Here is a 22,658-nt window from a genome sequence, read left to right as displayed (position 1 = left end):
CCTGCCATAGATCACAGGCTAGGAAGTAGCCTTTCTTTAAGATGCACCATTTAAGTGTGTTGGTTGAGCTCTCAGAAAAGGAAGGGAAAACACTGTGCTCAAGGGCACAGTAAGGAATCATATTTGGTTGTTGTAGCTGGAGAGAAAAGACCCCTCTGAAGACAAGGAGGATATTGAAGGCAACCTGCTCAGGCCGACCGGCGTGGCCCTCCGTGGAGCGCACTTCTGCCTGAAGGTCTTCAGGGCTGAGGATTTACCGCAGAGTGAGTCGGGAGCCCTCGATGGGTGACGGTGAGGGGGGACCCTGGGCTGGGCTGCCTTAGCTTCCTGGGGGAAGGAGATGGAGGGGCTGGTCCCCTGCTCCCTCTCTGCCTGCCTTTGGCCTGATTTCCGCATCCCGAGGGTCTACTAGCTCTGTGCCAGCCCAGCTCTCCTTCTGCTCTGCTGTCTGGGGAAGACTCACACCATTTCTAGGTTTCCCAAGGGTTTTTACTGTTCTTAACTGAAAAGCAGTCAGAATTAATGAGAAGTAATATCAAAGCTGGTGGAGTCACAGAGATGCAAGAAATCTTGAGAGTACCAGCTGCCCCTGGGCTCTGGTTCAGCATCCCCTAGGTCTGGTCTGGCTCTTTGGCTACTCCATGCACCCATTTTCTCGGTTCTCACTGGGGAGTCAGCACCATTTCAACTCTCTGTCCTGCACTCATGGCTGGATCCCATTGATTTTCTTTCCCTTCTCTAGGAAGCCCCAGCCTGAAAATTGGCAGACGCTGGGCTGTGGAAGCAGTTGCTGAAATGTTAGAAGGGCTCAGTGTTGCCACTGAGTGGAGACACATGGGTGTCTAGTTTGCCTGGGACTGTCCTGGTTTTAGCACCAAAAGTCCCACGTCCCAAGAAACTCCTCATTCCCTGGTAAACTGAGGCAGCGGGTCACCTTAGCTGTGGCCATGTCCTCATCATCCCAGGAAGGCCATTGTGGCCACTGCCTGGTTTCTCACAGCCCTGCCCTGTGTGCTCAGTAAATGCTGGGGTGAATTATGCTGAATATTCTAGAGCCATGGGTGTTAACCCAGGCTGGAAGTTAAATCATCCCTGGAGCTTTAAGGAAGTGCAGATGCCTGGGCCCTTCCTCCAGTGTTTCAGATTGACTTGGTTTGGGGTGGGGCTCACACACTGGTGGTTCTCTTGTTGCGGACTATGAGCTGCTATTTTGGAGCATGCATTAGCAGAATTAAGCCAGGCGCTGTCCATAACAGAGTCTGCGAGAACAAGTAGTCAGGGACTACTTGGGTCCTTGTTTACAAGTTTTGCATGAAGCTAATTGTTTGAGGGTTTCTGCTTTGATTAATGACACCAATAAATGGGTTCCTTCTGTACAAGTTTAATTGAACCAAAAATCATGGTGAAGGCCTTTAAATGAGTAATGGGTATTAAAATACAGGCTTAGAACATTTTGCATGTGTTTGGTTGAAACTATGCCGATGTGAGGCTGGTGAGCTTCCAACGGGGGCTGGGGAAATAGAAATGCTTGCGTTGCTCAAGGTGAAGGGGATTATGTTGAATTCTCTGCAATGTTGTTTAAATATAAATAAAAGAAAAATAGATGGGTAAATAGAATATAAATATTTGCTAATTGTTATCTGTTGTATTCATGTAGACATTGGCTAGTATACAATCGTTAACTGTCCCCGCCTATCTTCTCATTCATATACATATGTACATTTATACATAACATACATGCATACAGACATCTATCATCTGTAAATACGTATGTAAAAATATGGCTAATTCAGTAAAATATTGGTTTGAAGCAGCGTAGATTAAATATTCTTTTTTTTAAAAACAGAATTGATTTATTGGTTACCCTCAGGAAAATCGTTGTGCTAATGTATATAAAGGAAAATGTCAAACAGGCACCAGTAATGGGATATTATTATAACAACTTCCAGTCTTTTTCTGGATTATTTACTGCTCTTAGCGATGTAGATTTCTAATCAATCTGTCAACCAATCGTACCTGTACTGAAAGCCTTTGAGAACAGGGGGGACAGTGAACCAGCTGTTTGGAGCTGGGCCAGGAAGCAGAGCAGTGCCCTCAGGAGCTGCTGTTCTGAGATGGTCCTCCCTCCCGGGAGCCCTGGGCTGAGTGGTCCATGGCATCTCTCTCAGGGAGTCCCGGGACTGCAGGGAGACAGACAGGTGGGAAGTGGGGGTTTTGAAGATGGGAGAGCAGGCAGGCAGTGATCAGCATGTCTTTCTCCTCAGTGGATGATGCCGTGATGGACAACGTGAAGCAGATCTTTGGCTTTGAGAGTAACAAGAAGAACTTGGTGGATCCCTTCGTGGAAGTCAGCTTTGCAGGGAAAATGGTAAGGAGCAAGTAAACGAGGCTTCATGGGAGGGTGACCACTGTCCCTGTGGATGGGCGCTGGGTGTTGTGCAGGACAGAGTGAGGCACACACAGTCCCGTGTCGTCCCCCTCTGCAGAAAAATGTGCTAGACATGCAGGCCTAGCTCTCTGGGGCTGCTGGGCACACGCACGAGGACAGGACTGCTCAGGTGTGTGAGACAGACACATAGGTGCGGACGGACACGAAGAGGACATATGGACAGTGGATAGATAGAGGAATATTTGGGGGGAAATTAAGCAATAGTAAGGAAACCAGATATAAAAACACAACGATAGGGAAACTTTAAAAAAAATGCTGTAAAAACATAATGATTATTTTAAAAAATTTGTGGCAGGAGTTGGGCAGACTCTTTTCTGCCACTCTGGTGGAGGCCCTAGGGATCACAGAGCTCTCTTCCTTCCTGCCCAGAGGCATGGCTGTTGCTCCAGTCCCTCTTGCTTTCTGACTGGGCCCCTCCCTCCATCTCACCTCAGGGATGGCTTTGCCCACCCTCCAGCCACTACCTCTCCACAGAGGAATCCACAGCTCTATTTAACTCTGGCCCCTCTCTTCAGCCCCAAACCTCCCCATGCCTCTTCACATCTCTATGTGCTGCCCCTCCAGCCCTTTAAAGAAGTCACCTTCTGTCCCAAACCACCCCACTTCCGCCCCACCTAACCAGGTGCGACCACCACAGGCAGAAAACGTGGGCCGGCCTTCATTCTTCCCTCTTTTTTGACCTCCCTGCATCCAGCATGCCACCCCTAGCTCTTGCCTGCAACAATCCCAAGGTCCTTTCCTCTCTCTATGCGCTTAGCCACTGTCATCTCTCACCAGAACCACGCAACAGCTTTGGGCCCGTTCTCTTCTCCGGTTTCTCCCCGTGGAAATCCACCAGCATATTTAGTGTAAAACACAGCCCTGTCTGTAAAATGAACTTCAAACCACGTAACCTGGTTGAGCAGGTCTCCCTCAGCCGAACGTTCTCGCCTCATCTCCATGACCGGTATTAGCTTGTACAGTGTTTGTGCGAACGCGGAACATCGCGCCCCTTCCTGGGCGGACGCAGCTCTGCAGCGCGCTTGGAGCTCCGAGTCGAGCCGCTTTCAGCCGCACTGGCTCGCTCGCGGGGCCCTTGTGCACAGCCCGCACGGAGCCCGCGTGTCCTCTCCTCTGCCCTGCGATCACGCCTCTAGCCTTTGCCCGGGCCTGTGCACTCCGGGGTCCTTTCTGGCCCTTTCCCCCCAAAGTGTGTTGCATCGTTCAAGGTCCAGCTTCCGTCACCGCCGCAGGCCTGATGTGCTCGTTCAGCCCTCGAGGCTCCGCGCGGCCGTCTGCGCGGTTGTCTTTTAGCCCGTTTCCCACTGCATTCCGGTGTTTGTTTCAGTCCTGTTCCTCCGATTTTCTTTCGGGGAAACAAACCGATTTCGTTTCCTCTGTAAGCTCAAGGCAGAGACTGTGGTGGAAATACTGGAAATGGGGGAGAATGACGTATCCCGAGGACGCAGCCTCCGCCCGGGCTCCCGGGGCGCTGCGGGGGCGCCTCTGAGCTTGGTGCCGACCCCAGGGAGCTGGCAGGGTCGGGTCGCGCCCTCCGGGGTCCCGCCAGCCTGGCCCAGAGGTCCACCGGAAGGCCGCAGCGCCAGGCTCCGGCGAGTTGAGTCGGAAGACTTGGGTGGAAACGCGCGGAGGAGCAGGGCTGAGAACCGAGCTGAGTGGAGGGCAGGTGCGCGCCCTGCAGCAGGCTCCGCTTTGCTGGGGAGGCAGAGGCTGGGAGCGGGAGACAGGCAGGTGTTAAAGGACAATTGCGGAGGCGTTTACAGGCTTAACAACAAACGCAAAAAGCCAAGGGTGATGATGGGCTCCCATTCACACAGCACTTGGCAGTTTTCTTTTTCACTTAATCTCTTCTTAGATTCATTTTGGAAAGAAGCAGGGTCTGCCTGCCCATCCCACCAACAAAGGGACCCCTGAGGTCAGGGGCTGGTCGCTGAGGCTCAGGTGTGATTTCACTAAGAGAAAGGCCTTGGATAAGCTTGTTTCATTTCCCTGCTACCTAATGTCCACACTCTTCTTCTCCCCCACCCCCCATTTTATGTTTTTTTTTTTTCTTTTTTCTTTTACTACTGATGCACATATTTATTAAGGAATTTTGAAAAATATAGAAAAAAGTAAATAACATTACCCACAAGCCATCATACAATGTTTATGTTTGGTGCCTGTCTTTCTAGTTTATTAATTTTTATTTTTTACTATTTATCAATATTACATGCTTTATTGAGACTTTATTTTTTAAAATTTAAAAGCATCGAGAAAAGTTGACTTCCCTGGTGGCACAGTGGTTAAGAATCCACCTACCAATGTAGGGGACACGGGTTTGATTTCTGGTTCGAGAAGATTCCCACATGCCACAGAGCAACTAAGCCTATGCACCACAATTACTGAGCCTGTGCTGTAGAACCCACAAGCCACAACTACTGAAGCCTGCGTGCCTAGAGCCCGTGCTCTGCAGCAGGAGAGGCCACAGCAATAAGAAGCCTGTGAACCGCAGCTAGGAGTAGCCCCCGCTCGCGGCAACTAGAGAAAGCCCCTGCGCAGCGATGAAGACCCAACACAGCCAATAAATAAATAAATAAATAGTTGAAAGAATGGTTCAATGAACACTTACCCATTGGTATGGCCTCTACTTAGATGAAACAATTGTGAGCATTTTGCTGCATTTACTTTCTCTCTCTCTCTCTATGGATACTTTTTCCCTTCCTGGCTGAATCATTTGAAACCTAATTGCACACTTTGCCCCTGAAGCAGGGGTCCCCAACGCCCCCGAGATCTGATGCCTGGTGACCTGAGGTGGAGTTGATGTAATAATAATAGAAATAAAGTTCACAATAAATGTAATGCGCTTCAATCATCCTGAAACCCCACCTCCCACCCCCATCCTTGGAAAAATTGTCTTCCGTGAAAACAGTCCCTGGTGCCAAAAAGGTCGGGGACTGCTGTCCTAAAGGCTTCAGCATGCATCTCCTGAAAAAAAGAAAATTCTTTGTAACCACAATAACATTATCATGCCTAGGAAATTAACAATTATATCCTACTCTTGTCAGATACTGGCTCATATAAATTCTCTGATTATCCCCCAAATGTCTTTTAGAGCTGGTTTTAATTTTGTTTTGATCTAAAACCCAACTGGAATTTATGCTCTGCATTTGTCTCTTCTGTAACAGCCTTTTACCTGCGTCCAGCCTTCCCATTTTTCTCACCCCACAGCATTGAACTTTATTTTTTTATTGGAATATAATTGCTTTACATTCTTGTACCAGTTTTTGAGGTACACCAAAGTCAATCAGCTGTATTTATACACATACCCCCATATTCCCTCCCTCCCTCGACTCCCCCCCACCCTCCCGTCCCAGCCCTCTAAGGCATCATCCATCATCGAGTTGATCTCCCTTTGTTATACAGCAACTTCCCACTGGCTATCTATTTTACAGTTGGTGGTATATATATGTCTATGCTACTCTCTCACTTCATCCCAGCTTCCCCTTCACCCCCCACCCCCCCCAACCTTGTGTCCTCCAGTCCATTCTTTGCATCTGCATCCTTATTCTTGTTTTGCCACTGGGTTCATCAGTACCAACATTGAACTTTCGAAGAGCCCAAACCATTTGTCCATGTCCTGGATTCGTCCCACTGTTTTCTTCTGTTGTTGTTGTTTAACTTCTTCTTCTGGTCCCTGTATTTTCTATATAAACTGAAAGTTAAGTCTCAAGACCAGATTAGATTCAAATGATCTATTCTTTTTTAAAATAAATTTATTTATTTTATTTATTTATTGGCTGCGTTGGGTCTTTGTTGCAGCACAGGGGCTTTCTCTAGTTGCTGAGAGCAAGGGCTACTCTTCATTGTGGTGCACGGGCTCCTCATTGTAGTGGCTTCTCTTGTTGCAGAGCACGGGCTCTGGGTGTGCGGGCTTCAGTAGTTATGGCACACGGGCCCAACAGCTGTGGCTCACAGGCTCCAGAGCTCAGGCTCAATAGTGGTGGCACACAGGCTTAGCTGCTCTGTGGCATGTGGAATCTTCCCAGAGCAGGGCTCAAACCCGTGTCCCCTGCATTGGCAGGTGGACTCCCAACCACTTAGCTACCCAGGAAGTCCGAAATGATCTATTTTGGCAAGAACTCATCATGGGTGATGTTTCATACATCCTATTGCATCACAACAGGAAGCAAAATGTCAGCTTATCCCATCATTGGTGATGACTGATTACTTGGTTTAGGTGGTGTCTCCAGATCTCTCCCTTGCCAAAGCACACGCTCCCCTTTGTACTTTGCAGGTAATCTGTGTGCGATATCTCGATATGTGCCAATATTCTGTTTCCCAGCAACCTCTTACCTAATGGGCCATGTAGCCATTGACCTTGCCCAAACAAGTCATTCACCTGGGGTTGCAAAGGGGCAATCCTCTCATTATCGTTACTTCTCTCTTTATTAGCTGGCGTTTTTTTTTTTTTTTTTTGGAAAGAAGAGCTTCCCCTCCTCTTTTCTCTTTTGAGTGCTAATGTGCACCCTAACCCTAATCAGGGTGTTAAAATCAGTCATTATGGTGCTGGATGTGTGAACCTTCCTGATATTGGCCACTGGGAGCGCCTTTGAGGTGCTCCTCCATTCCAGGCTAATTCAGGGTCTCAGGGGAAATGTCTGTGGCAGAGGTAACATGAATTTTAAACTCATTTACACTGGGATGTGAATGCTCCCAGTGGGTCTTACCCAAGTGCAGTTTTGGTTTGGGCTTGGGGTCAGAGTCTGATGCCCTTAGGAGGCACTGTGACAGGATGGATGAAGGCAGGAAGGAAGCAGGAAGGTTGGCTGGATAATCTTGCTGGACACTAACTCCAAGGACAGGGGTCCATTTTCCCAACTTGACAGTGGGCAAGTCATGTCTCAGGATTATTTTTATTTCACATTCCCAACACGGTGGGGTGCTCTGACGATGGCTAGAACCAAGACCACCTGCCTTCACATTCGGTGGTTCCCCTTGGAGCTGAGCCTCCGAGCTCTGGGGCTCCTAGCTGCTCCTGTGTTCTCGCCAACACCTTGATCTCTCTAGGTCTTCTGTTCTGAGATGCCCTTGGCTGGCCCTGGGGATTCTTCTAGGAAGGTGCAGGTGTCTGGGGCAGGTGATGGAGGTCGGGGCCCTGGCCCGGGCAAGGGAATATATAAAGCTGATGAGTGGCTGGGCTCCTGAAGGAAGCTGCACCCTCCATTTTCCCTCTAAAAGGAAGGGGCTTATGAAGGAGGCAGCTGAGACCCTCCCTCCTCTGGTGATCCCCAGGTCTTTGTGTCTGCTACACTCTACCCCAGCCACCTTGTCATGGCTTCCCCCCACTTTCTCTGCTACCCTTATCACCTGTCTCGTCCTGCCTGTCCCTCTCTCTGTCTCTGGTGTGTCACGTTTTCTCATTACATCCTATTCTGAAGAGCCCTGGGGATTTGTCCTCCGTGTGCCTGCTCACCCCAACCTGGCCCTCTTTGCATTTCCTCTTATGGACACTTGGTGGCACTATTATCTAAGATGTGAACCATACCTGACTCGGCCAAGCTACTAGGGAGATAGAAGGGTGTGTGTGCGCGCTCACGCGTACATATCACACTTCTGCATGGTATGGGGAAAGGACGGGGAGGTACTTTGGAGGGCAGGGTGGGAGACTAAAGCAATTTTTTTTCAAGAATAAAACCTGTGAATCATAAAAAGATGAAAAAAGTCAGAGAAAAAAGCAAGGAAAATGAAAAAATTAAGCATATTTCTGCAGGCCACCTTGGAGATACCCACTATTAAAATTTGTCTATATTTTCTGCTGGTATGTTTTCCTCCCTGTAGCTCTCACTCTTTTTGTCTTTCAACCCCAGCCCTGCCCTGCCCCGCCCCATTGGAAAAATAATTGGATTCAGAATACAGTTGATCTTCATTACTCACAGATTCTGTATCTGCAAATTTGCCTACTCATTAAAATTTATTTGTAACCCCAAATCAATCCTTACGGTGCTTTGGTGATTATTTGCAAAACTCCAAACAATTTGCGTCAGCTGAGGTGCCTGTTGCCAGCTGAGCTGGAACAATGTGATTCCCTTCTAATTTCAGCTCTCATCCTGTAAACGTGTCCTTTCCTGGCCTATTTTATTTATTTATTTATGTATTTATTTATTTATCTATTTATTTATTGGCTACATCAGGTCTTTGTTGCTGTGTGTGGGCTTTCTCTAGTTGCGGGGAGCAGGGGCTACTCTTCACTGCGGTGTGCAGGCTTCTCAGTGCGGTGGCTTTTCTTGTTTTGCAGCACAGGCTCTAGGTATGCAGGCTTCAGTAGCTGTGGCTCATGGGCTCTAGAGCTCAGACTTAGTAGTTGTGGCACACGGGCTTAGTTGCTCCGCAGCATGTGGGATCTTCCTGGAGCAGCGATCAAACCTGTGTCCCCTGCATTGGCAGGTGGATTCTTAACCACTGCGCCACCAGGGAAGTCCCATTCCAGTCTATTTAGTGTCATGCTTTTTGAATTTTTTTTTGTGCTTTTTGCTGGTGATTTCAGTGTTTACAGTGACTCCCAAGTGTAGTGCTGAAATACTGTCTAGTGTTTCTCTGTGTAAGAAGGCTGTGACATGCCTTATGCGGAAACTATATATTAGGTAAGCTTCATTCGGGCATGGGGTAGAGTGCTGCTGTAGGCTGTGAGTTCAGTGTTAATGAATCCACAGTATACAATAAAAAATGTCTTGACATGGAAACACACATAAAACAAGGTTATTGGTGAGTTGATAAAAAATGTTGTGACAGAGGCTTCTAGGAACCTAACCTTGTATTTCCCTTAGAAGCAATGCTTCAGTGTTCATCAACTCATGTTCTTGGTGACTTACAGAAAGTGTAGCTACCACCAGTAATGAGAATCCACTGTATCTATGTGGTTTGGTGAACTGCTTTTATCATCTAATATTTGCTTAGGTTATTAAATACTCTTTGAAATCAATTTTTTGATGGCTTTGATGGCTGCATAATATTACATGAGATGAATATAACATAACATTTAATCTATTTTTGGATAACCATTTTTTGCGATTTTCCTCTTTTTTTTTTTTTTTTTTTTTTTTTTTACTATTTTCCTCTTTTATGAACAACTCTGTGACAAACATCAGTATACAGGACTCTTTGTCTATACTCTGATTGCTTTTCCGTAAGGAAGTTTCTAGAACTGGGTCAGAGGGCATGCTTATTTTTAAGTATTTGATACAGGTGGCCAAATAGCCCTCCAGAAGGGGTGTAATAAATACACTCCATCAGGAAGGGAAAGCAGGTAAAAAATAAAAAGGTTCCAAGAGGAGGAGGAGAGGAGAGGAGCTTGGTGCTGCCTTGGCTGAGTGTGGGGAGTGGAGCAGGGTGTGGGAAGGCTGCTGGGGACTTCTAGGGCCAGAGGCAGTGCTGGCCTGGGGTGTGTGGGAGCAGAGGGACCTGCTGTGTTCAGGCTCCCAAACCCAGATCTCGGTGGGCTGTCTCAGGGCAAGCCTCCAAGGGCAGCCAGGTGGAAGCGCTTGCTGGGGAGGAGGCCTTCGACTCCCTGTGGCAGTGCTGGGGGAGGGTGGGGACAACCTGTGCCTTCCTGTCCAGGGAGTTGAGGAGCAATGTTGGCAGGGTCTCTCAAGTGTGTCTGATTAAAGAGTCTTCCTTTCCCTTCCCTCCTCCCTCCCTCCCTCTCTCCCTCCCTCCCTCTCTCCCTCTCTTCTTTTTTTTCCCTCCCTCTCTTCTTTTCAAACTTTTGTTCAGCTAAGTTTTGAATTCGGTAATACATTTATTCTGCACACCACATACGTTTATGTATCCATCATTTGGCATCATTCTGGCTTAATTATGCATATGCCGCACACATCTGACCATAAATTCTTACATTTACCCCTTTAAAACAAACAGTTGCACACTATACTCACCGCTCTGCACCTTGCTTTCTTCACTTAATACTATAACTTGGAAGTTGTTTCATATCATAGAGTGGTCCTCATTCTTCTCAGGTTGCATAGTGTTCCATTCTGTGGACAGACCATACTTCACCTAATCTGTCCTCTGTTGGTGGACACATGGGTTGTTCCATGTCCTCCCTAATTGGAGCCGTGCTGCAGCAAGTAACCTCATACATGTGTTATTCTGCACATGTGTAAGTCTTTCTGTAGGATACTGTCTAGAGGTAGAACCGGTAGGTCAGAGGGCATTTGCATTTGTAATTTTGAAAGATAGTGGCCAATTACCCTTTGGAGGGGTTGAGTTGTTCTCTTTTTCCACCAGCAAAATCTGAGCGTGCAGTTTCCCCATCACCTTGACAAGAGAGGGCAGTCGGACTTAGACATTTTTATGACTCTGGTAGTTGAGACGTGGTATCTCATTCATTTTCTTCTATTATGAGAGAGATTGAGCATTCTTCTGTGTGCTTTACAGCCCTCTGTGCACCTATTCCTGAGAACTGCGTGTCCCACTCTGCCTTTTGTTCCATCTGATTGTCAGTGTCTCTTCTTTCCTTTCTCCTTTCTTTGCTCATACAAGGACCAGGTCCTGGCACCCATCCCTGCCCCCAGACTTTGCCTGGGTTCTTCTCACATGGAGGAGGGGATGGTGGGCACAGGCTCTGGTACTGGGTGGATCAGGGATGGAGACAAAGTCCTGGCCCCTAGGGAGGCCACACCCTCATTTGATGGAGGGTCCGAAGCCCCCAGTCTGGTCAGATGCTCATTAGATGAGATAACGCGTGTAGAGGCTTCACACTATCAGGGCTCTCATTAAATGCTCTGAGGACGCACGCTCATTGTTTCCATGTGTAGGACACACATACCTTCCAGGATGTGCATGTCCGAAGCAGAGTCTTCATCTGCTGCCCTGTGTAGGTACAGGATGCCCTGCGCTGGTCCCTCCCTGGGGACCCCGGGGCAGAGTAGAATGCACAAGCCTCTGGTTCAGATCTGGTTTCCACTGCTAGGTTTCTTGTTTGTCTTACAAACCGGGCTGATTGGAGGCAGACTGCTTTATGAGGTTTGCGTCTTCACTGAATTTTCCTCTCACTCTCAGATGACAGCGTGTGGCCCCCTGCCCTGGCCGTCCTGCCCCCCTTTCCTCTCCCCATTCCCTCCATCTCTAACCTCTTGGGTTCACAGTCTTCCAAAGGGGCAGGTGATCTGGGCTGATGGGCAAAGGGGACTGCCTCAGACCCTAGGACTCCTGGGAGATCTGGTCTGGACTCAGGGCCCTGTATTTAGGGTCGCGGCCATAATGGGAAGTGAGAGAGGGGAATTTCCATCCAGAGGTATGAGATAAGGGAGAAAGATTGTGACATTCAAACAATCTATGCCTCTCCACACCCCTCCCCTCCTCCCCCCTCCCCCCAGTGCCCCGTTGGGTCTGACCTACCATTGAGCTTTGTCTCTGGAAAGATTCTCTGTGTCTGAGCCCACTGTGCCAGGCCCCGAGGCCCCCACAGCCTTCTCCCGAGCCTAAAAGGTGGCTAACATGGCAGGGAATGGCTGCTGGCTGGTGTGATTGTCCCCGAGGGTGCCCAGAGTCCCCTCAAAGCTCCATCCACATGTCCTCTGTGTCTTCTAGCTCTGTAGCAAGGTCCTGGAGAAGACGGCCAACCCTCAGTGGAACCAGAGCATCACGCTGCCTGCCATGGTGAGCCTTGCCCCCAGGAGCCCTCCCCAGGAGGCCTGGGCTCCCAGCCTCCCTAGCTCCCACCCACAACCCAGACTTCTGCTTCTTCAGAAGGACCCCATCCCAACACGTCTCTCTTGCCTCCTTAGTTTCCCTCCATGTGTGAGAAAATGAGGATTCGTGCCATAGACTGGTGAGTTCTGCGTCTTGGGGTCTTTAGAGGTGGCTGTTGTCAGGGGTCATTGCGTCCTTTGGTTTCCTTTCATTCAGGCTGCATGCAGTGGGAGAGTCTGTTTCAGGTGAGGTAGTTTCCCTGGGGGAGGCCAGAGAAGGAGAGGGTGTGGGCTGTTTTGGGGAATCTTACTCACAGCCCTGCTCCAAGGGCAGCCAGGCAGGGCTGGGACGACTCCAGGAACCAGAGATCCCTGAGGCCAGGAGGGGCCCAGAAGGCTTCCTGGAGGAGGTGTGGTCTTGGGAGGTCCAGGATGAAGGCATTCTAATGAAGAGAGGGTCATAAGCAGAGGCAAGGAGGCTGGAGAGAGCAGGGCTTCTAGGAGGGTGGTCTGTGATGCCCTAAGGCTTGGTGGGATGGAGTGCGTCTCCAGGCTGGGGAAGTGGGCCAGGTTGCTGGAGCAGGGGATGCCACGGCCGGCTTGCAGCAGGGGAGGGCAGTAGCCACAGGGACATCTTAGAAACGTAGTATCTGACCTTTAGTGAGCGTATGTGTGCTCTAGGCTTTCCGCCCAGTGAGCACGTTACATGCGTGTCTCAACTGATACTCAGCTCAACTCCAGGCACGGCTCGACCTTACAGCTAAGGGAGTAGATCTGAACAGACTGATCGCCCTGTCCAAGGGGACAGCTGGGAAGCAGCTGAGGCCAGGCTCGAACCCAAGCCTGTGCTCCCACTGCCCGTGGGCTTAACCACCAGGCCGTGCTGTCCCCTCTGTGTTGAGGCGCCCTCTCTTACACCCAAGGGCTGTTAGGGGTCCCCAGGACCCTCCCGACACCAGGCTTTCCCCAAAGAGAGCGTTGTCCTTTCTCTGCCCCCAAAAAGTCTCGGCTGTGCGGTTCCCAGCGTGTTGTCCTTTGGTCGGAGGCCCATGGCACCCCCAGCCAGGAGGATAATGAGAGACTAGGGAAAACCCCCAGGCCACAGAGCCATTACAGCGTGCGCCAGGTCCCCAGCCCGGGAGAAAACAGCTTGTGAGAATTAGAGGAGAGGAAGGGAGCGTGAGGAGGGCCAGGAGGGAGAGGCCTCTGGGGCCCTGACCGCTGGTATGTTCTGTGGGAGGTGGTTTGGGGGCGATGTGCTTTAGGTGCCCAGAGCCAGCCCTTCCCCTCGCTGTGTGCGTGCGCTGGGTGCGTGTCTGTGCGTGGCGGTGTGAGCGGATGCAGTGGGCGTGCGTGCACGTGGACGCTGTGTGCCCCGTGTTGTGGACAGGCCTCACCTGCGTGTGTGTGAGCCGTGGGAGGCGTGGGCATACTGTACAATCCAAACACATGACGGAATCTGGTGGTTGCCTCTCTGGTTTAGGTTGAAGTGGCATTTTTATTGTGAGGCTATTTTCAGACTGGCTGTATTTTCCAAAAGCAACCCCAAGCCCCAAAACCCAGCTCTTGGCCAGAAAGCATTCTGCTGCTGCAAGTTCCTATCCAGAAAAGTGCTTTCTTCCCAGAAAACTCAGATAAACGTGTATTATTACCTGAATCCTAGAAATACGATATGGTCCATATGGCCTTTTCTCTGTAACTTAATCTTCCATTCAGTTTGTAAAGAATTGTTTTTTTTTTCATTAAAAAACAAAACCCCCCAAACTACTGCCCCCCCCAAGCTGACACAAAACCTCTCTGCTCCCATTCTCTTTTCCTCCTCACCAGATTCAGGTAAGACCAGAGGTCAAAAATCCTATTCCTCTCCAAGGACTGGTCTTTTCTAGGGGTTGGTCATGAAGGCAGTTTAAAAGTGTCATCAGCTGTCAATTATCTGGTGTTGATAATCTCATTATAAAATATTTAAGGGAATTTTTACTTTCCATTTCGTATTAACGTCATTCACCAGGAAAAGTGATACAAATCTGTGCTGACAATTCACTCTTCCTAATATAGCCCTGATAGAAAACTTTAAAGCTTAATCACCTCCCTGGGAAATGCAGAGGAGGAAGGAAGGGAGCAGCAGAGATCTGGTATCTCATGGCTTTAAGATTTAAAAGAAAAGTGAAATCGCTATGCACAGGCAGGTCTTTCACAGTGGGGCGCGTGGGTGTCATCTCCTGACAGCAGAGAGGGAGGGCCTACGGGGCTCCAAGAGGAGGGAAGGTGCACATGGGGAACCTTCTGGAAGGAGATAGATCCTGCCCCATCCAGTGTTTCTCAGTCTCGGCACTATGGCATTTTTGGACCCGAAAGGTCTTTGCAGTGGAAGACGGTCCTGTGCATTGTAGGATGTTTGGCTACAACCATGGTCTCTCTCTACTGCTCCCCTCCATACCAAAAATGTTTCCAGACATTGCCAAATGTCCTGGGGTCAGAATTGCTGGATTGAGAACTCTTGGTCTAGACTGACAAGGATGCAGCAGGCTGTTGCCAACACAGCTCTGGTTTCCACATCAGGCATTATCCTGTTCAAACCCCAGCTTTGCCATCCTGCCTACCTTCTTCATCTGAAGTTGGGGCTAATTGCAGAACCTGCCTCTTAGGGCCGACACGAGGGTTAAATGAGCCAAGTCACGTGACGGTTTTAGGACCGCGTTTGGCTCTCAGGAGGCGCCCAATTAACACTAGCTATTACTATATACTATTGTCAAGGGGGCAGGTGTGGGGCACAGAGGAAGGGTCTGCACAGGACAGTCAGTCCTCGAGCTTCTCCTCATGGTCCCCTATGCTGGTTGGGGAGGGGAGAGTCCTTTTTCTTGGAGGCAGGACAGGCCCTGTATTGTAGACAGAAGCCGTGTGGGACACTGTGCAAACATTGGACCAGGAGTCAGGACACCAGGGTTTCAGTTGTGGCTCTGCCCCTCCGTCCCAGGCTGACCTTGGGCAAAGACCTTCTGGCTCCGTGCCTCACTTTCTTCATCTGTGCAATGGAGATGTTAGTGAAAATACCTGCTCCTCAAGGCCATTGTTAGGATCCTAGGAGATAAGGGAGGTTAAAAGTGCTTTGTCACATGCAGAATCAGATACAAAAAAGAGCTATGCATTAGCTACCGTAAGCTGATTAAGACTGTGGCCTTGGAGATATGCTGGTCACCTGGTTTTCTCCTTGGTCTGGGTACGTCTCAGCCCCTGGGGCCTTGCCCTCCCTGGGTCTGGGGGTTCTGGCTCCCTGAACGGCCTCCTGCTCCCCCACCCTGCCGTTGTGCCCACAGACCTCCAGCCTGGCTGATGGGATGCTGATGGTGGGGGAGATGGACTGGGTCCCCCTAGAGGAGTCTTGAGTAACACTTTCCAGTCTCTTCTTGCCTAAGATTACTAGGCCTCCATAACATACCCCATGTGGAGACTGGGACCCCTAATGATGCATAACTGAGGCCATTTCCTTCCTGGGTGGGCTGTGGCCTGCGACCCCCCCTGCCCTGTTCAGGCCCTCTCTGCCCCTTGCTCTAGGGACCGCCTCACCCACAACGACATTGTGGCTACCACCTACCTGAGTATGTCGAAAATCTCTGCCTCTGGAGGAGAAATAGAAGGTAAGTTCCCCCTTTGTGCTACCCTTTGGCCTTGCATGCTCTCCCCTGTTCCACCCCTACTGTCTTACACCTCTAGTTTTCAGAGTTTGCAGAAAAGGGAATGCTGCTCGTTTCCCAGGGAGAAGGGCTCTGGCCAGTGAGAGAGATGGGCTTGTGTTTAGGGCTGGCCGCACCTTGGGTGGTGGGATATACCACCGAATGGCGCAGAGAGAATTCATTGCTGCAGATGATATTGGTGCCTGCAGTCACACCATCCACCGGCTTCTACGTCGGCTGACTGTGCTCTAGCAGTTTCTGTTTTGAAATAGCTTTCATTGGTCTGTTAAAATGTAGTTCATGATCATTATGTACAATTTAAAAGAGATGGTCTGAAAGATCAATATAAAATTGACTCACAAAATTATCCGTAAGCCTACCCTCTCAGACGAGAGGTAAATATTAATATTCTGGGACCTGTTTGTATGTAGGTTTGTACATAAAAACATTGCTTTGAAACAATTTTCAATTGCTTCGAAAATTGCTTTTTGTCACTTGGCAACACAAACGTAGATGTTTACTCGTGTTATTAAATATTCTTCTACAATATAATTTTAAATGAATCCACATATTCCATTGTGTGAATGTACCATAGTCCACTTTAACTAAATGTTGACTATTTAGGTGTTTTCTTATTTTTTCATGTTATAAACAGCTAATTTGATGTTGAACATTTTTGTAGCTGAATCTTTATGTAATCCGTGATTTTTCTTTTGCACAAATACCTAGAAGTGGAATTGCTGTTTCAAAAGATTTGAACATTTTAGATCCTTTGTTATATATCAAAATTGCCCTACGGTAAGACTGGACTAATTTATACTCCAGTCACTCAAGCTTATTTTGCTGCACCCTCATCAACACAATGCAAAATAATGGTATTTAAAAAGAACTTTGTGAATTTGTTGGGTGAATTTCATTTTTGCCTTAATTTTATTTCATTGTTATCTCGTAATGTTGACCAATGTAAATTTTAAGGTATTTTAATAATTATCTTACATTTATAAATTATATATATTTATATACTTTTAAATTTACTCTGTTGTAAATTGCCTGTTTATGCTTTTGTCCATATTTCTGATGGTATGCTTGTATTTTTCTCATTGTTTATGAGTTCTGTATGTATGTGGAGGTTAACTTTCTTCTGTCAGACATGTTATAAATAATTTTTGTCAACTTTATTTTATCCTTTAATAGTTTTTAACATATAGAAATTTAAAATTTTTACATAGCCAAATGTATTAATCTTTTCCTTGGTGAATTAGGAAAGGGTTTAACGTTACTTTTTGTAAAATTGTTCTTTGGTGATACCAACACTGTATATTGAATAATCTTTCCCCTACATTTTGAATTGCCACTTTTATCCCATACTAAATTCCTAAATGTGTTCTTGGGCCTATTTCTTGATTTTCTATTATCTTTAATTGGTATGTCTGCTTATTATTTCTTAGGTTTTGGTATCTGGGCTGTGCTGGCTCTGTAAAATTAATTGGAAAGATTTAAAGTCTTTTCTAACATCTGGAACAGTTTATATAACATAAGAATATAGTCTTTTGAGGGTTTGAAAGAATTCACCCATAAAACCATATGGGCTGGGTGCCCTTTTTGAGTGGGTGTAGCACTAGCTCTTTAAAACCTTTTCAGTTTCTCCTGTGATCATTGGTATTTTTAGTTTGTTACTTTTACTATAGTTAAAGTTGATAATCTACATTTTCCTAGAAAAACATTCATTACATTGAGGTCTTCTAATTTTTTTATTTATATGTTGTGCAGAGCAATCTTTTATAATTTAAACAATTCTATCTACTTTCTTATTTCTAATGATATGTGTTTGAAGTTTCTTTTTTCTTGATTAGCCTTGTTAGTTTTCTTTTCATCCCGACTTTATTGGACTTTTCAAAGAATCTGCTTTTGGATTTAGATATTAATTCTAACATTTTCTAATTTTTTATTCTCTCATCTTTTTACCCTTTAACTATCTTTAGACTTGTTTCCTTTTTAACTTTCTAGTTAACTTCTTGTGTTTGTATTCAATATTTCTTATTTAAATAATGGCATTATGGTTTCTGTCCCATATGTCGTGCTTTTGGCCTTCACCAAACCCCAATGTTATATTTATCTCTATTTTTTACTTTTAGTTTTTACATTTAAATATTTAATCTATTTTGAATTTATTTTGGTGTATTTTCTAAGAGCAGTCTAATTTGATTACTTTGTAGGTAGTCTTTTTTTTTTCCCCCTGACTAGATGATGCTTGTGGGAATGTCTCTTTTTCCTTACAGTTTAAAAAATTACTTTGATCTGTGTAGGTGCAGGACTCTTTCCCTTGAATTTTGTCTGAGACATAGTTAATTCTTTTTTTTTTTTTTTTTTTGCTGAGACATGCAGAGAATTTTTATTTATCACATATGTTAATACTTATTTTTACTTGTAGGACAGAGTCACAGATAGAAGAGCAGGCTGTTAGTAGCTATTAATAGGGGTCGGGGTCTAGCATAGCATCTAGTACACAGTAGGTGGTTCAATAAGGACGTGTCATAGCTCTCAAATGCCAACTTTTGGTACACTAAACTGTCAATCACTTTTTACATAGATGCCTTGGATGGTTGATACACTACATTTTTGTCAATTAGGGATTACTTTTTTTGTTGGTTTTGTTTTTGTTTTTTTGTTTTTGTTTTGTTTTTGTTTTTTTTCCCCAGTTATCTTTAAAGGTTAGGTGGTAGGGCCTCATCCCCCCTCCCCCCCACAACAGAATAGTATTCTTATTGGAAGTTCCTAAGACGGGCAATTCCAGCATGCAAAGTGTGATAGGACATAGCTGGGAAGATGAGATACTGAAGCCATCATCTAGGGGTAATATTGTTCTCCATTAAACCCATTAACATGCAGGATCCTCATTTGCTTCACAATGGTGCTTTTACCAAATTCTCCAGCACCCAAACCCCGGGGCATGTGTAGGCCTCGTGGAAGGAGAGACAGGAGAGCGCGCAGGGGAGGGCGAGAGAGGGACGGAGCATGGGCGGCCAGGGGAGGGGGACCCACTCCCGCGTCGCCATGGCCCCCCACCCCACGTTGGGTCCCTAGTTAATTCTTAAATCTGATTTCATTTATTCTAACATTGTTACCTAAGCAGCTGAAGACAGGGTGGGGGAAGGGTGAGAGAGGACCTCTGGAACCAGGCAGCTGGAGTGAACTGCTCCAGTCTCCTCCCGCCAGTCCCAACCTTGTAAGGTTCTTGTAAGGATCCAGTGAGACTATAAATTTTACATTCTGGTACGTAAGAAACCCCAAAGTAATGTTTGCTGTTTAGTATCATTATTATTGGCTTTCTGCATCCCTAATCTGATTTTCCCCCCACTGTACCAATTCTGCTTTTTTACTGCTTTCCATGTGACTTAAAATTGGATATTGCATTTTTAGTTTCTTGTCATGCCTTCTTCTCCCTCCGTCTTTCCTTTTATATTTTGCTTTTCCTGTTTGTTCTCTCCCTTGAGTTTTGTTTTGTTCCACAAAACTATGTCTTCTTGCACTCTACTGAGGACTCCAAATCATTTCCTGAGCATTTCTGGTGAACACTCTTGAATCTTACAGATGCTGTTTCCTCCCTGTTTCCCTATCCTGATTGGCCCTCTGTTTCCTCCTCCTCCTGTACTCACTCTCACAAGATCTAGTTAGTGTTGGTGTCTTTTCACAGACAGGATGTGTGGGTCTCTGTCTGTCCATCTTCCCAGCTCTTTATCTGGAGGACAGGTTAGCATGCCCAGTTTCTGGAAGATTCCACCTAGCACTCTTGAAGTTGACTAATTCCTTCTAGATTCTCTGAAACATTAAAAATAACCTTTTAATTATAGAAACTTCAAGCATACATAAAAGTAAAGAATTCTTTACAATGAACTTCCAGATGCCCTCATTCAGCTTTAACGTCTAGCTGCTTTCTGTCATTCTGATTTCACTGTTAATACTTGTAATTGGTGGAATACACAAAAACTCCCTTTCAGGAGTCACACTATCTGGGCTCCTCCTGCCCCAGCCCCTCCGCCTCCCACCTGTGGGAACTGCTGGTCCCAGGATGCAGTCCACCTTCTGTGATTGCTGTTCTGATAGGTGGCTGTAGAGGTGGAAGGACTGGAGGTGGAGGCTGTGTGTCATGCGGGTGGGTGGGAGAGAGAGTATTCTAGGCTCCTCGTGGATCAGAACTCCGGGCATGGAAAGAACATCTTCTCCAGGTTTCCTGGCTGGTGCCATCCCTGTCTCTGAGCCCAAGGACAGACGCTGGTAGAGGCAGAAAGTGACCTTCTGTTTTCCAACAGCCACAGTTTCATGAGGCTACAGCTCTGCCTGCTGTCAGCCACCTGAAGGAGAGTTTAGATCCCTGTGCCCCTATCAGTCTTCACATCTGGTGGTGATGTTGACCTTGGTATTTTCCAGGGTCATCATGAATATTTGAATGGGAACATGAGAAAGATGTTTGGCCACTAGATGGCGCTCAGGCCATGGGCAACCCAGCATGGCTCAGGGACCACTGGTTCCCACAGATCCTTTTGGACGTAAATGCGAATCTTCTTGCCACCAGCTAACCAGTTTTAAATGTGCAGTTAAATAGCTTGATCTATGTAGCAATAAAAGTTAGACTTATTGCTGAAACTGGAGCCGTTCTTCCCAGCCTCTCTCTAGGTCCAGAAGGTCAGCTCTTGCCTCCCTCCCTGCCAAGCTTCTCCCACTTGTCCTGAGGCCACCTCAGACTGTCACCCCAACTTTCAGCTCTTTGCATTTTTCTCCACACTGGGGTGTTCTAGAACATCTGGGTGATGCATGGCCCTGGATTTCCCCACTGCTCTCAAAACCTGAACTAAAGCAAACTGTAAAAATGGGTTCTTCCTTTGTATTCCCTGGCCACCAAATTATTTGATCCAACCAGGAGTTTTTGTTTTCGTGTTTTTGTTTTTATTTCCAGCTAGGACAGGACTTAACACGAGCCTCTTAAGCACTTCTGCCCACAAGTTTGCCTGGGCACACTTAAGTATTCCTTGGACCCTGTGCTCCAAAGCATTTAGTAAAAAAATTGTTTTTTTAGCAAGGAGGGCTTTCCTTAGAAGCTGCAGTTCTTTCAAAAGGTAACAGGCACATGAGACCCATGAAACCTACACAGATTCTTTTATAACTTTGTACATATGAAAATTGTGCTACATAAATAGCACTCAGGCAGTTTTTTCCACAGCTACGAAATCCAAAATTCGTTTCTTTTCGTCTTTGGAACGTAGACGATGAGGATTTCCCAGCAGTTCTTGGTTTCTCCTCCTGCCTGGCGCGGGCTGGTGTCAGGCAGCCAAGCCGTGGGCGTGGGAGATGTGCTGAGAGGCAGAGGGCGCGGCAGGGCTGGCCGCAGGTAGTGGCCTCAGCTTCTCCAGGAAATGTGGGGTCCCGGGCTGGGAGGGCAAGCCCTCCGACTTCCGCAGGTGAGGGAGCTGGGCTGGGCTGCTCAGGCCGCAGAACCGGGAGCATTCATCTGTGTTTTGGGGCTTCCCCAGCTCCTATTCCTTGGGCTTAGGGAAAACACACCAGAACACTTGTGTTTTGGCAGAAGAGTGATGAGGACTAAGTAGAGGCTTTGTCTTGGGTGGCTTCACTGGTGACTCTGCCCTTGACTATATGAGCTGCCTGCAGACACAGGGGAAGGACCCTGGATGACCCTCAGTAGCCAGAGACCTATGACCCTGCCTCCAAATTAGGAGTCATTGGCCTCAGTTGTCAGCAGGGCCGTGTCTTACCATGCCTTGCACCGTGCCTGCTAGGTTTGCCGAACAGGCGAATAAATGAGTGAGGGAATTCGTGAAAAGGCGTGGTTGGGAACCAGGCTACCCTGCAGGCCCCAACTTGGTCCTCCCAGCCACCAGAGGCACGTGTTGTTCAGATGGCCAGTGGGACTAGGGGCCATCTGTGTCTGGGCTGGGCACTAGTTTGCAGCCAGGATGCAGAGCTGGTCTGTGGGTGGAAAGCCATGTTTGCTCCTGCAAGAAGCACATGGGGGTCGGAACTATGACCTTGGCCTCATTAGCCCTAGATAACTGGCCAGGCCTGTTTGTAATCATTTGGAAGGAGCTTAAAGTGGAATCTGTTTCCTTCCGGTGGGCCCTGGCTGTGCTCTCCTGGGGCTGCAGCTGTGCCTGTGTTGGTCCTCTGTGGTTGCTGAAACTCCCCTACGACCAGAGGCCTTGCTCCCCCACTGATGAAAACCTATTCCTGTGGATATGAAAATGGCCCTGAATTATGGTTTCTGCAGCTCTGACTTCTGCCAGCCGGCATTCCTAGCTGAGGCCTGCTGTGGAGAGCTGAGGGGCTGGGTCCCAGGGCCTCAGGCCCCCCGGAGCCTCGCCTCGCCTTGCCACCCTCCGTGCTGCCCTCTGTGCGCACTTGGTCAGCCCTGTCCTCATATCCAGGCTCTATGTTCCCTCTTCTCTCCCCCACGCTCTTTCTTTCTGTGTCTCTCTTCATTCTTCCTTCACAAGGTTTCGCTCAACTCTTGGCTCTTAACTCTGATCATAGAGCTATAAGAAAATAGCACTAGGTGTTATTTTTTGAAGGAGACCAATAGGTAAAAGTGATCAATGAATGAAAATAATTAGGGGTTTCACCAAACACAGCCCCAGGTGATTCAGGACCCCAGACTTGGCCACGCTTAGGTGGTTGGAGGAGGAGACAGGGAAGGTCAGAGCGTGGGAAGAGGCAGAATTGGAGAGAGCAGTGGAAGGAGACCGAGGGCTGCCTACTTCTTTGGGGGCATCTCGTACCTGCCTATAAGTGAGGGACGGATTCCAAGAAGCCAAAAGTATGCCAGAGCATCTCCTTCCTTGCTTCCTTTATTTCTAGACA

At 47.5% G+C, this 22,658-nt stretch overlaps 1 protein-coding gene across 16 annotated transcripts in view; it reads left to right on the top strand.

Moving 5' to 3' along the window:
* DYSF (dysferlin) overlaps positions 1-22,658 on the top strand; it is a 232,291-nt gene that overhangs the window by 83,230 nt on the left and 126,403 nt on the right. For all 16 annotated transcript variants that reach the window (XM_057741366.1, XM_057741361.1, XM_057741364.1 and 13 more), the window contains 5 exons: positions 137-263; positions 2,265-2,368; positions 12,017-12,085; positions 12,214-12,257; positions 15,670-15,752. In XM_057741366.1, the coding sequence (XP_057597349.1) occupies positions 137-263; positions 2,265-2,368; positions 12,017-12,085; positions 12,214-12,257; positions 15,670-15,752 (427 nt within the window). The remainder of the gene's footprint in view (positions 1-136; positions 264-2,264; positions 2,369-12,016; positions 12,086-12,213; positions 12,258-15,669; positions 15,753-22,658) is intronic.

Source organism: Hippopotamus amphibius, chromosome 7, assembly GCF_030028045.1.
Source record: "Hippopotamus amphibius kiboko isolate mHipAmp2 chromosome 7, mHipAmp2.hap2, whole genome shotgun sequence".
NCBI classification, from domain to species: Eukaryota; Metazoa; Chordata; class Mammalia; order Artiodactyla; family Hippopotamidae; genus Hippopotamus; species Hippopotamus amphibius.
This window is presented reverse-complemented; position numbering and strand designations above follow the sequence as displayed.